The sequence below is a fragment of the Nicotiana tabacum genome, chromosome 6, assembly GCF_000715075.1.
Source record: "Nicotiana tabacum cultivar K326 chromosome 6, ASM71507v2, whole genome shotgun sequence".
NCBI lineage: Eukaryota > Viridiplantae > Streptophyta > Magnoliopsida > Solanales > Solanaceae > Nicotiana > Nicotiana tabacum.
This window is the reverse complement of record NC_134085.1, coordinates 173,992,318-174,006,825: the sequence shown is the minus strand read 5'-3', so window position 1 is coordinate 174,006,825 and position 14,508 is coordinate 173,992,318. Positions and strand designations below refer to the sequence as shown.

The 14,508-nt window shown below is 35.2% G+C and overlaps 2 protein-coding genes across 2 annotated transcripts; both read right to left on the bottom strand.

Annotated features, from left to right (window-relative positions):
* Positions 1-1,232: 1,232 nt before the first annotated feature.
* Positions 1,233-5,925, bottom strand: LOC107815440 (RINT1-like protein MAG2). The gene is made up of 4 exons (XM_075255963.1): positions 5,335-5,925; positions 5,156-5,242; positions 3,483-3,586; positions 1,233-3,402 (listed from the first exon to the last, which is right to left on the bottom strand). Exons 1-4 carry the CDS (start codon positions 5,630-5,632, stop codon positions 1,501-1,503), a joined length of 2,391 nt encoding a protein of 796 aa, XP_075112064.1. The 5' UTR covers positions 5,633-5,925; the 3' UTR covers positions 1,233-1,500.
* Positions 5,926-10,129: 4,204 nt separating this feature from the next.
* On the bottom strand, positions 10,130-13,752 carry LOC107815441 (F-box/kelch-repeat protein At1g74510-like). The gene is made up of 3 exons (XM_016641017.2): positions 13,412-13,752; positions 11,652-11,831; positions 10,130-11,596 (listed from the first exon to the last, which is right to left on the bottom strand). The coding sequence occupies exons 2-3, from the start codon at positions 11,787-11,789 to the stop codon at positions 10,406-10,408; spliced, it is 1,329 nt and encodes a 442-aa protein (XP_016496503.2). The 5' UTR covers positions 11,790-11,831; positions 13,412-13,752; the 3' UTR covers positions 10,130-10,405.
* Between the last annotated feature and the right edge of the window lie 756 nt (positions 13,753-14,508).

Here is a 14,508-nt window from a genome sequence, read left to right as displayed (position 1 = left end):
TTACATATTAATACAAAAAGCTCCAGCGTATTATACTTGTGTTTTCTTAATTTTTGGAATCAACCACTGTAAAACTATTTTATGAGATACTTCCAGTATAATAAGCTGGAAGTTTCTCAGCTTTAGATATTAATTTAGAAAGGTCCAGCAAATTATACTGGCATTATGTTCTGCACGATTTTATATTATGTTCTGCACGATTTATATTCTGCACGATATAAAAATTTAGCATTTTATTCACAATATAATCTACTGGTCTGAATTACAGATATTTTCAATATAATCTACTGGAAATTTTTGAGTTTTATATATTAAATTAAGAAAAGTGCAGTATTTTATACTGGTATTTTTTTCTATACCATTTTTTTAGTAATTTTTTATAGTAGTTTGAATGAAAGATACTTCCAGTATAATACATTGGAGTTTTATGAGTTTTGCATACTAATACAAAGAGCTACGGCGTATTATACTTGTGTTTTGTTCATTTTTAGAATCAATCACTGTAAAACCATTTTATGAGATATTTCCAGTATAATAAACTGGAAGTATCTCAGCTTTAGATATTAATTTAGAAACGTCCAGCAAATTATGCTGGCGTTATGTTTTGCGGAATTTTATATTATTTTTTGTAGTTTTGAACAATGTAGATTTTATTAGTTACGATCTAAATTACAGAAAAGAAGATATATAATACAATTAAGCACAGATTAACGCATTGAGAAAATTAGACATTAACACAAATTAAAGCATTAAAATTAAACCAGAAAATTCGAAGAATCACAAGAATAATTTAAAAACTTAATTCACTCAATTATTTTACTGATACTTTGAATTTTCTGGTTTGAATTACAAAGAGAAGAATCATAGAGTATCACAATTAAATCTGTGATCGTAGAAGAAAATCAAACTACAGAAATTCAAATAATCGAAAAAATAATTGAGAGAGCTTACTTCGATTTGCAGATTGACGCCGCAAGATTATGCTAAAGAAGAATATGAGGTAAGTCGCGTAAATTTAATAAACAAAATAGGAGTATTTTAGTCAACAAATTGTTACCGTTCTAACTTACCGGCTAAATATCGTTGACCTTTGATTATGTGGCTAAATTTGATTGACCAGACATAAAACTGGCCATTTATAAATTTTTCGCGATTTTATTTAAGTTCCCCAAAAGTTTTAATGTTTTGCTGTCAAAAGAAGCAAAGTGACCGTTGTTTTGCTGTCTAAAAGGTGGTCAAAAAAGAATATATTTTCCAAGAAAGAAAGTTCATCAGGATGATACAAAGTTCGTAGCAATAAACAGTTCCTTTCCCTGCGATTTTGCTGCTGAAATATAATTCTTCCTTTAAAATACAGTTCACTGAAGAAAATGTGAGCATAACTATAACTGTGAGAATGACTACATCAAAACCGAGCACTCCTTCCCATGATTCTGTGCTAAATTTGGTAAACCTCTCCTGCAATACTTCAAAAACTAGAGCTTATACAGGGAACAAGATTTATATCCTATTCTTTGCTACTTTTTCTGACTCGATTGCTGTCAAATGCCTTATCCCGTTCTCTTTCAACCATATTTCACCTCCCGCCAAACAATTCTGGAGCTGCTTCTTTCCCATTTTCAATATCTTTAGACCTTCACTCAGCTTGGGGAAGAAACCCTCAGGTCTTAAACACCAAGCTCCGAACACCCCGAATAAAACTGTTAAATCATTGCTAAGCCTCTCAACTCCTCCGTCAGAAAATTTAGCGTTGGTCATTAAAATACCATTAAAAATCAATTTGTCCAGCCCAGGGGCCAAACTTCTCCAGACCCCAACAAAGTCCATTCTATTCAAAGCTTTTTCAAGTACTGACATCTTTCCTTGCAGATAATCTAGTGCCCCAACAAAAGATTGGGATACCATCCACCCTTCTTCACCTTTTTCCTGCCATTGCTTCTTGTTCTTTAGATAATCTCGGCAGCAAACACCGAATCCCCTCAAAACTACCACAGACAACTTCTCGACCCAGCCAGTTCTAAATTCTTCCAGCTTCTTAATTTCTTCATAAAGAATTCCATTGCCAGATGATTCCTCTGAACAAAAGTCATTTCCATCAGTAGATGTGTCCAATTGAGTAACCTGGTTCAGCCCCATCTCAAGAAAGAAGATATCCTCACACCATTCATTTAAAATAGACTCAAAATAGCGTGCAGCATTTACAGACTTTGCAACTTTCATCAAAGCATCATCATCTGTCAAGGCAGTTAATCCTTCGGCTTCTTGGCACCTGAAAAGCAGACTACCCAAAAACTTGTGTATAATTGGTGGACCTGTCAATTTCAAAAATCTTGATCTCAACGTTATGCTAGGCAGTGATCGACAACGATCAATAACAGCCGATAACCGCTGATGAAATGCACCAGCAATCGCTGGAGACTTGTTGTCTTCTTGGGCTGATAGAACAGCAACTCCATGAACTTCCATCGACCAACTTCTTTCATTCTCAATCTCAGGTTTCAATTTATCAAATGCATCAGTAAGCTCTATATCAGCCCACAAGTCAAGCCAATCAGATCTGTCACAAAATACAGAAAATGATGAAAGTTTCTCTAGTTTTCCATCTTCCTGCAAAGAAAGCAAGATACCCGAGTGTGAAGCAAGAGACTGGATTCGCTTATCAAATGCTATCATCAGATCTATAAGATGGAGCCAGGATATCCTAGCCTGTGATTGTGTTCCGCTTGTGCTCTCTTCATCCAGCTGACTAACATACACTGGAAATATTTCTTTGGCCAAGTACGTCGATAAAGAAGTAACCATAGCTGAGATCCATTCTTCTCTGCAACTGTAACCCGACAGCATTGCTTCATCAACCAGTGGCTGCAGCAACTCATCCATAGAATCAACATAATCTCGGGTCACCTTGTATACAAGGGCAAAGATGTACTCAGGCTTATCAACCCACTTGGAGAAGTGGTGCTGAGATGCAATTGATATAGGATTGACAAGCTCTTCAATGGCCCAAAGTGGCTGGTGCAAAGCAATTTCTCGATTCTGTCCCTCAAGTTGGCGATATTTTCTTTGGCGCTGCAGTTCCTGCAGACTGCACAATGCTAGAAAACTTTCACAATATTGTTGTTTAAGGTCCCTTTTCATTGTGAAAAGTGGGTTCTGGACATCAGCTGACTGCTTTGACTCTGTGCCCGAGGAATTTAAAGTGGACAGAGGTGGCGGCCAGCCAAGGGAAGTGAGAAGGGATCTGTGATCTGCAATGGCCTGAGGTCTTAAAATGGCTAGAGAGCGATCAACTCTATGATCAACTGCTAACACAAGACGTGTCCACTGAGGATATGTTTTTGCTACGAATCTTAGTGTGTCTTCAGTTAACTTCAGTGTTCTGATAGCACGGCCTCGCATCTCCTGAAAAACATAAAAAATTAGAGAAGGATATAAACAGAATGGCCACAGAAATTTTACTTCCATTCCAAGAGGACACTAACTTCTGAACTTTTTGTAGATGGTTCTCTCCTCAAAGTTCTCTTCACGGCGGAGGAGACCGCATCTTCAATGTCACCAACCAAAGTATCAAGCTTCAGTGCTGTCTCTGGAAATTACAATGGATACGGTGGTTAGAATGAAATATTTCCAAATCAAAATGGAGTAATAGATCATCACCATGTATTAGACTATTAGGCTCAAAACAACTGATATTGATGATGATGCAGATAAGAGACAAACAAACATGGATGGGTTGCCCCCATGATCTATAAGTAACCATGTCTCTGAAAGGAAAGTTCGCCCCAAATCAACAATAACTACGCCCTAATCTCACACTAGTTGGGATCGGCATATGAATCCTCACTAAATATGTATCTCTTTTCGGGCCAATTTTAATTCCAATAATTTTGGTTCCCTAATACTAGAGCTCCTCTACAATTTCCATCATGCTAAATTCAGTAAGATTGTTACATCCATCTAACCGAATTCCCACCTCTATGAAGGAACAGATTGCACAACATAAACAAAAAGGAACTCAATAAATTACAAAAACAAGAAAAGCTTACAAGGAATCCAAGGCCCATTCGGCATATGGCAACAAAGGTCACAATGTTAATTGTCTCCGCAAGAAAAAGTTAAACGTTCAAAATGCCACTAAATATATGTCAACCTCAATTAGCTGGATGCATTGTATATCAATGGAACTAGAGTTTAAATGCGGGAGCTTTTCTAAATACTGTTTAATTTAAGATATGAGTGAAACTTGACCGACCAAAATATATGTGCTAAACTTGAAGATGTCCTCCATTTCATATTTGAATGTAAGCTTTTCATCTTGGGACCATGAATGAATCCACTAAAAACTTGCAATTTGCAACTAGGTTCACAAAAAACTCAATAAGAAATAATATGGCTAACAGAGCTTTATCTTTTAACCAAAACCCTCTAATTTAGACAGCAGAAAACTCTCCAAGCGTAGAAGGAACAACAAAAATAACTCACATATTCCAAAGAAGTTCTCCTATATCCCCTTTAGGAAGGACGATGTAGAAACTTGAAACAAACATGAGCAATATCTCGCTGTTCTCACACATAAACACCAAATAAAGCTTCTTTATAGATCTTCTGCAACGTAAAGAGTTGCTAGCATTTAGTTTTTAACAGACCTATGTCCAAGTATTTGCCTTGAATTCAAAGGTGCTTTTCTTTTCCCTACAATGAGACCAATATGAAATTGCCTTACACATTTTTTTGCCCTTTGGCACTCAACAGACCACTTAATACTCCGCTATATTAAATGTGTCTCAGTGTTTTTGTCACAGCAATAACGCATAGAGATTTGGTAACATAAGCTCGTTTTACTCTGATCATAGCCTAGAAATAGAAGATCGCAAAAAGGTCTTGAATCAGTCATTTAGTATGTGGTAAAATTTGGTGACTGTAAGCCTAATTAGACAAAAGAACCAAAACTGACATTGTTACTTCATTTCACAACAGATTGCAATATATTTCTTCCTTACTGAACTCTGAATTTACTTATTCATTGTATCTTCTGGATACCTTCTTATCTATCTTTTTCCCTCGTTCTAAATAACTGACAAAACTAAAAAAGGAAAAGTTCAAGCCGAAAGAAAACATAGAGATTAGAAAAGATAATTTTGCCATGTGAACTCACCTGCATACGTTCGCACTGTGTCAACCCTAGCAACCTCCTTAGCCAAAGCCGGTAGCTCCTCCCCCAGTACCTTCCCCGATCCTCCATCTTCGCAAAGATTTCAAAAATCACGGATTTCTATAAGTTAATACATATAAGGATTATAACTGGCAAGTGTATGTACAAAATGCAGTTTATACCTGATGAAGAAGCTGCAGAGCAAGAAGCAGACTGAAGATCTCCCAATTTGGAATTTATATCACGGAGAAGAGCACCAGTTCGATCCGAATGGGAGGCGTAGTTGATGAGATAGTTCCGGAGCTGCGTGTTGAGATCCGAAAGGCTTTGATCGAGGGCATGACACTGACTTCGGAGCTCCGAAACAAGACCCGGGGCCTGATCAAGGTCTTCTCTTGTGTTGAGTTTGGCGTTGAGGAAAGAAACGACTGACGGTGACAGCGACGAGGGTGGAGGTAGAGTTCGAATTATCGAGTCCATCGTTGATGTATTCGGATCATATGGTTTATGAAAAAGAATCAACTCGCAATTTTGAGTGCAATTAATATCTTTATTCTGCTAATTTTTGCAACAAGCCTACAGAGAATCCTCGAATTACAGCAGGCCAAAGGACATACTCAAGAAGTTGAAGTCAAATGGAGCACAATTAGGCAAAGAAGATGTTTTGCTGATTATTTCCGCACCCTAATCGTCGGAGAACAGAAGAACGACGAGGATGTCCCTCTGGGGTTTTGGCTTTTGAGGAAGAAAGAAAAAAAAACTCAGATAATTCTGTTTTTTTACAATTTTGTCCTTCATTTATGTCTTTGAACAAAAAGAGTCCTTAATCTTTATAAAAAAGGAACAAATTTGGTCCTTAAATTATAAATGAAAATACACTTTTCATTAAGAGTATATTTGAAGTGATATAACAATAGTAAAGTCATTTTTTTGTTAAAGAAAGTAATTTTATTGGAGTACTTTATTTCCGATAGTTAAATAACTTTTTAAATATACAAAATATGAAAAAAGTAACTTTGTTAACACTTCCAATAGTTGATAAGCAAACTCCGTGTTCTTGTTGTATCACGAGGGTAAATATTCTTAGGTTTGTTTTTGTAGCTTTCACATTTCTTGACTATTTTGTAAAACATAATGGATGTACAGAAGAGAGTTGCGAGGACAGCTGCGGGAATAAGAGATGTTATATCTTTTGCACTTGTTTTGTAATTTTTTACTTCTTCTCACGATGATATTCTTTTATCTTTCATGTAATATTTAACTATTTAAAATGGTCACCCTTGCCTAATCACTTGTATCTTCTTCTTTTTTCTCTTTATTGTCCTGCTTTTCATAGCGTTTCCACTTCTTTTTTAACTTGAAAAAATTGTATTGGACACTCTAAATATTTGCTTGCACTTCATAATAAATTTGCTATTTTTCTGCATTTTTTTTTCACCTCCTATCTTTCTCTTTTTAGTGAATTTTGGTCATAAGGTAAAAAATCTACAACGTTGAATATTTGAATGCTGCACTAAGGTGATCACGAATTTCCCAGACTTCTGAATTTCGATTGGCAAAACTCATTTGCCCCCAGTTAGAAGTTTCATAAAATTTAAGTGCTGATTTGTTCGTTAGCCGTACAAGTCACTATTAAAACTGTCTTAGAACAAACTAGTTTTCCCTTCTTCCCTTCCCTTTAAATCATTAGGAATGGAACACATAGGATAGAAATTATGTTTTCCAATACATTTTCCACTGTATCAACAAAATGAAGAAGGGGTTTAATACTAGCTTTCTAAGAATTCACAAAGTCCTGCTTTTGTTTCCCCTGGTCCTTAAATTGAACCAAGGATAGTATTAACATTGCAACTATATTGTAGGTCTTGATTCCAAAATGTTTACTGTAAAAAACTAGACTGTACAAAGATTCCAAGAACATAAACTAACTGGACAAAGATTTCAACATTTCCCTTATTGGAAAAAGACTGTTAATGGGTAGGGACACTAGTTTTAGGAGACGCCCAAAATGAGTACTCCTAAAAGGTAGTGTAAGAAACAAATGGGATTTTTTCTAGTTAACGGAATGGTGTACTTGAACGACAAAAATCTGTATCCATCATGTCTTCGCTGTTAGAGGAGGCAGTGAATTGGCAGAGGGTGTTTTATACTATGTATGACCTGAACTCCTGAAACAGTGAAGTTTCCTTTAGGTCTGTTTGGAAAGCCACCAGGTAATTGGAATTGGTGTAATTACTATCAGCCTAGTAATTACATAGTTGTGTAATTATGACGACCTATTTATTTGTCATAGTGTAATTACAGTGTAATTACAAATTTACTATTTGGTTGCACAAGTATAATTACACAATTAGATAAAAATTTAAATGAAGTAATTATCAAAACTTATAAGTTAATATAATAAATATATGCCTATAAATTTTTAAAGTATAAATGATATTATATTTTGTATTTAAGATGTATATTTTTCGTGAATATACATTAATTAGTAATCATATATTTATAACTAATATTGTAAAAATAATTATTATATATATTCTAAATAAATAGTATTTAATTTAGTTACTTACAAAAACTAAAAACATATGTTTTGTAAAATATCATGGAATTCATGTTTGATAAAATAAATTAATATTTATAAATATAATGTCATAACGTTATTCAAATGAACAACATGCAATATGAGCCAATACTACTAAAACAAGCAAATTGGAACCATGAATATAACACAATTTTAAAATATAATAATTAAAAATAGTTTAACATATGTCTAATTCCAACATAATAATAATAGGTTCCAATACAGCTTAAGATTGGGAGACATAATAAGTTTATAACCACATTCACAACGAAATTCCACTTTAATTGCATCACTTATTAGATACCAAGTTTGTTAATGACTCATTATTTCTAATATTAGGAGGTGTAGTTTCAAAAAATAAAATAATAAAATAAATATTAAATAAAATATAAGCAATTTCATGGAATAACATAAAGTAAAGGTAGAGAAATAAAACATAAATAATGTACAAAGAAAATATATTTTAAAATTTCAAAAAAAAAGTAAAAATAAAATTAAAAAATTAAAAAAAATAGAAATAAAAAGTTATAAAGAAAAAGAAAATAAAAATAAAAGGGAAAGAAATGAAAAGCAACCTTGTAATTACATAGTGTAATTACCACCAATTCTCACTTCCCCTTGAGAATTGGAGAGTGTAATTACACCCCTCCAATTACACGCAAATCTATGCTGGTTAAGTAATTACCTGGCTAAACAAATATGTCAAACTGTGTAATTACACCCAATTACACTCAAATCCAATTCCTAGGTGGCTTTGCTCTTACACTTTCCCTCTCTTTCCTAAGTACATCTTTTTTTCCTTCACAAAAAGACTTTACGAACCACTGACATGTAACGATAGCGACACAGAAGATGTTGGAGATGACAGCTAGTGTCACATGAGTAGTATCAGTAGCTTAATATACTCACTTATTCCCACAGTTAAATGACACTTAGATATTAGTTTTAAGCAATTATTTGACACTGCCATCATATAGATATTGAATATGAACTTCCTCCTACTAAACAGAGAAGCATAGACAGAATCGACCAACTATAGAAGCACATAAAATTACATCCAACATGGTATTTCTGTTTTCAATTCCAATATGAAAATGCAAATAGAGCTTTCAGAAGATATGCAAAAACTTATATAAGTTATAGACTCTGTAGGCAAGAAAGCAGGATAAGATATCAAAGTTACAGCTCTAACACTATAGATACCTTTTGGGGACAGAAGCAAAGAACCACTATGGCATATCGCAGGCAGCATAATAGTAAGGTAAAAAAAAAAAGGCAAAATACATAAGTTACCCCTTGAACTAAGGACCAAATCCCTAGTACACATTTTTTGCGGATAAAAATCACCTTGCACACTTAACCTTTCTAAAATGTGTCTAATACACGCCTCTTCTGTGTTTGACCACTTTTTTTTAACAAGTGTATACGACGCACCAGTAATGATATGACACGTGTAATTAACTTAAACAAAGAAAAAGAAAATGAAAAACCGTCCTTTTTCAAAACAGAAAGAAAAAGAAAAAGAAAATAACTCGCCGGAACCCTCATCGGCAACATTGTCATCTTCTCCCTCAGTCACCTCCCTCAACAAAAATCATAAATTTCTCCTAATTACATCTTATAATAATCTTCAGCCCCCCACCACAATGCTTCCCCTTCCCTATATCAAGAGCCCCATTTTTCAAAACATAGGACACAAACCAGCAGCCACAAACCCCTCTTCTCCCCATTTTTTTTAATTCTCACATACACCTCTAATCCCCGAGAAACCACCATTGCAAAATTGTTCTTTCATTTCACCCACAAAATTCATCACTAATTAGATTCCAACAAAAAAAAAGAAATGAAAAAGGAAACACACTGGAGTTATTTATGTCAAATGGGTGATGTGAAAATGGAAAATAGACTACTGCAATGTCAAATGGGTAAAGAGAAGTGGACGAGACTGTTTCCATAGGAAATTTGCATTGTTCAGGTGAAGAAATATATGAAAAATATGTGTGTACGAGCTTCTTGATTATTGTAAATTGTGGATGGTGAATCTGTGAACATGACAGTGAATTAAAACTTAGTGGATATTCTGTGTGCAGGTGAATTGTGGAGTGCAAAAATGTCATCGGCTAAGGCAGATTGGGGAATAGGAAAATGAAAATAACTCCAAAAAAATTTAAAAATGGCCACGTGGCATCCGTATAAAGATTCAGACACAATTTTTAGCACTCACTCGCTTCTCTTGTGTAACTAACACGCGCATGGCACATAGCTAAAGAGGTGTGTATTAGACACATTTTAGAAAGGTTAAGTGTGTAAGGTGATTTTTGTCCGCAAAAAATGTGTGCGAGAGATTTGGTCCTTAGTTCAAGGGGTAACTTATGTATTTTGCCGTAAAAAAATAATAATAAAAATATAAATGAAATTCAGGTTATCATACAACGCAGTTTCAATTATGTTTTCAGTAAAATTTTCCAAATCTTCATGGCAAACTAGAACCTTGTCACTGCTTCAACTTATTGGTCTATGTCACTTCTACACATTATGAATTTCTCAGGTTAACCAATTGATAATGATACAAAATGACAACAGAAGATAAAAAAGTAAACAGGTGACTTTGAGGATCTAAATGCAGAGAGGAGATCATACAGACTTCGATACTCCCATCAAAATAAGACACCTCAGCAACCCATCACTGCACAATTATAGACAAAATTTCCTGAATGTTTTCTGCCCAATAAATTCCAGTTTGGTGCGCCTTCCGTAGGTTCCCAAGAATTAATCTCAATGAATCCCCCATTCAACGCCCTAGGTCCTCCAATAACTATGAGCTGATCTCCACATGCCCTAAATGCAAGCCCCCAACCATTCATAGAAGTCGCATGCTCGGGCAATCTTCCTATAGTAATCCATAAGTTTCTTTCCTTATCATATTTCCAGAGTTCATTTTCAGCGTAATAAGCAGCGTATAACTCATTCTTTACAACTGCTAAGAGTGGAGGTGCCTTAGCTGCTGCAAGAGCATCATTAGCTCCAGCCCCTCTATTACGTGCTGGGTACATATCAGGTACCTCAATCCAAGACCTTGCTTTCAAATCATACACTTCGCCACAAGTAAGCACGGTTGAATTGCCAACACCAACCCCACCAATTACGTAGAACTTCCCATCCATGAATACACCTGAACACAATTTTCTTGGTTTATTCATGCTTGGGAGAGTCTCCCATGTTCCTGTTTCAGAATTATAAAGCTCCGCCGAGCTTAGTATATTTCCCCTCGAGTCACACCCTCCTGCTACAATTGCAATTTCCCCAAGGCTTGCAGAGCCAAAGAGGCACCTAGGTGTGTTTGTCTTCATCCCCGACGACCATGAGTTTGTGAGGATGCTGTATTTGTAGATGACATGGTACTCTATTTCCTTGCCAAAGACGAGAAGTTCAGTACCAACTGCCAGTGATTCCTTGTCAGAACACATGAAGCATTCATTTGAAGTCATTGTTGGTAAATGCATCCACCTACGACGAATGGGATCAAAAGCCTCCCATTCAAGGAGGTTGCAAGAGAAATAAACCCAATGTTCTATGATACCCATCTGTCTCCTGAGCCTATAAAGTTCTCCACTCTGAATTAATGACCTAAAACTCTGGTTCAATGAAGAAATAGACCCATAATCTGACCTTGAGCAATGAAGCAGGCAATTTATTGAAAGGTCTCGCCCAATTTGGTGGATTAAAGAACTTGAATCAGAATGAGTGCCACTATCATGCTGCTTATCTGATTGTTCCTCTTGAGAGAGCGAAAGATCATGAAGACACTGCATGGTTTCCTCCTTCTCTAGGGCATCAAGCAGCTTTGATGACTTTCTCAAACCCTAAACCCTAAACCCTAAACCCTAAACCCTAAACCCTAAACCCTAAACCCTAAACCCTAATGTCTGCTACATCCTCCAAAGGACGCTTTCCATTTGAGTGTTCAATAACATGGAAAGCATAGTATATCCACTTGCTCTCTTGCTCACGCGCATAAGGCAAGTCCCTTGAAACAAGATATGATCGCTCCAACATGGTGCCTGATATGCACAGGGGTCGGCAAAAACCACTCCTAGCCTGCAAAAGCAAAGCCCATCTCCTTCCTTAAAAATCATGCCAAATAATCAAATAAGAATTTAATTTTATAGGTATTCAAATAAGAATATTACAGCTACTACAACAGAATCTTTCAATAGAATGAAAACATTAATTAACAGAACCGTACAACTTGGTTGTCTCCAAACACTAGACAGAGCAAGCATATAGTATTCTTTCAATGATAAGAGATCAACAGAAAAGCATGGAAGTCAAATCAAAAGATTTATGGTGCTTCTAACAAAGAAAAATAGGTGAAAGTCGATGCAACATTATAACCAAAACAATTGTGAACGAGCTAAGAAATTACTATTGGAGTACCTGTTAGTTCAAAACCTATGTATAGCCGAAAGCAATGGCACTACAAAAAGGAAGGGCGGAGAAACCGCATGTTTTTACTCCTTTAGGACATCTAATTAGTAGGATTCCGTGGGAAGAGAGAAGGGAAAAAGGATTACCACCATCAATAAGTTTGGATTCATTAGGAAAGAAAGAATGGAAAACCATAACCACCTTTCATGAGTTTTGTTATTAGATTTGTAACCGTCGCAACCATTTTGTTATCGGAAATTCTTTCCAAACATGTGATGCAGGACGCTTCCATGGGAAGTTTTTCACTACTTTTGCAAATATATTCCTCACACTAACAAACTCGAGCGGATAATTTTTCTCCTCCCCATTTGCCTCTTTTTTATTCCAGTGTAACAACTTTCTTGCATTGGATTATCAATTATTCATCAAGTCAGGCAACATAATTCCTTCATGTTGGTTTAGAGTCATTTAATCCAACAATTCACAATGAACACATATAAGTCACAGAAAAGACAATGCATTTATTAACATACATTATGAATTAAGACATAAGGTCTGGTTTATGCACTTTCCCTCTTTGTAGTTTGTACAAGTATTTGAACCGGATCTTTACACAAATAGCTAGCCGGATTCACTATTTACTTTTTCTAGCCGGATACATACACTAGTTATATACGTTTATACATGTATATATTATACACCTTCCGGCTATTTTTAGTTTAAGCGGCGGCTATTGTAGGTTAATTCTTATATTTGGAAAGTTCTCACAACTTACGAAACATCCAAATAACGATAAACTTCATTCAATTTTGTTGCAAATATTTTAATTCAAGCCAATAGTAGCCTGCCTTGATAATTATGAACATTTGATTATATCGTCCACAGTTAGAATAGAAAAAAAATCATCTTTGAGGACTCGTAAGATAAACAGTGAAAACTCATACATTCACAATTTTTTTAAAAAATATATATTTTATCTAGAAAGCACCAAATAAACCTAATAGCAATCCCATGAAACGGAAAAAATCAAGCGAAACTTCTAGGTCCAAGCCCACCAGCTAAGCACCTTATTCTCAAATCTCAATTAATATAAAGCTCATACTCAATGCCAATAGTAAAACTGAAAACTTGCGGAATCAGCAAACTTCATCAAATTAATAAAGAAAGACATATAAAATTGACTGGAAACAAAATTAGAGCAGAAAAAATCAGAACCCAAAAACATCAATATAAAAAGGAAAGTAACTTACTGATTTTTGCGAAATGAAAAATCCACAGGAGTGAAGTTGTTACAAACCCATCAAAACGAAAACTTCAATCCTTAATGTTAAGCAGAAACGGCAGCAACTATTTAACAAGTTCAGTAGACAAGTGTTGTTGGTCAGGACCTTTTCCTTTGTATATTTACATTTGTATGAGGCCCCCTCGAATCTCAGAGACAGACAGCTGTTTTCTTTTTCTCTCAGTCACTCTTTTGAGTATTTATTCTGATGTCTGAGAGAGACAGAGAAATACTGTAGTAGGAAAGATGGAGCGATAATTGCTTTTTCTCTTTTCTTTTCTTTTTCCTGTTGGATTGATTAGTGGCTGATAATAATAAAAAATTCGACTACATTTAGCGGAAAAGATGTGGGTGGTGGCGGTGGGTGGGACCAGAAACGGCAGAGCAACAAAGTGACGGGGTTTCATTGGAAGAAACCGACATTGATAACGGCCGTTTGCGCACGTGTAATTTCTCTTCGCACGCGAAACGGTTTTTGCCTTTTCTATAAAAGGGTATTCCCGCTCTCCGTATGCCGCTCCGTTGTGTTATTTAGCGCTTTGTTCCTTTCAAATTCTTTTTCTGTTCGATCTATTACTTAACATTCGCTTTATTACTCCCTCCATCTTATTTTATATACTCCATAGATTTCTAGAGTCAGACTTTATAATTTTGATCCCGAATTTAAATATAAAAAATAAAATAACTAACAATTAAAATATTTAAAAAGCATATAAAATTTTGTAATAAAAAAAATTATTTGACTCTCGAAATCCGAATTAATCACACAAACTAAGGAGTACTTAACAATGAGTCTTATCTTAGCAACATGACATATATCTTGCATTTATTTAGTACAAATAGCATGTACGTGGGTTTTTCTATTTCATATTTTAGTATCTAATTGGACGATTGACAATATATACTTGGTTTAGATGGTGCATTTTAAGCCATTAAATTGTTGTCTTGAAAGAGAACACCACCAAAATTGGTCAAACTTATAAAATTTTGACTCTCTAGGGTGTGTTTGTATAACGAAAAATGTTTTCTTGGAAAATAAGTAGTTATCTTGTTCATTTTTCGGTG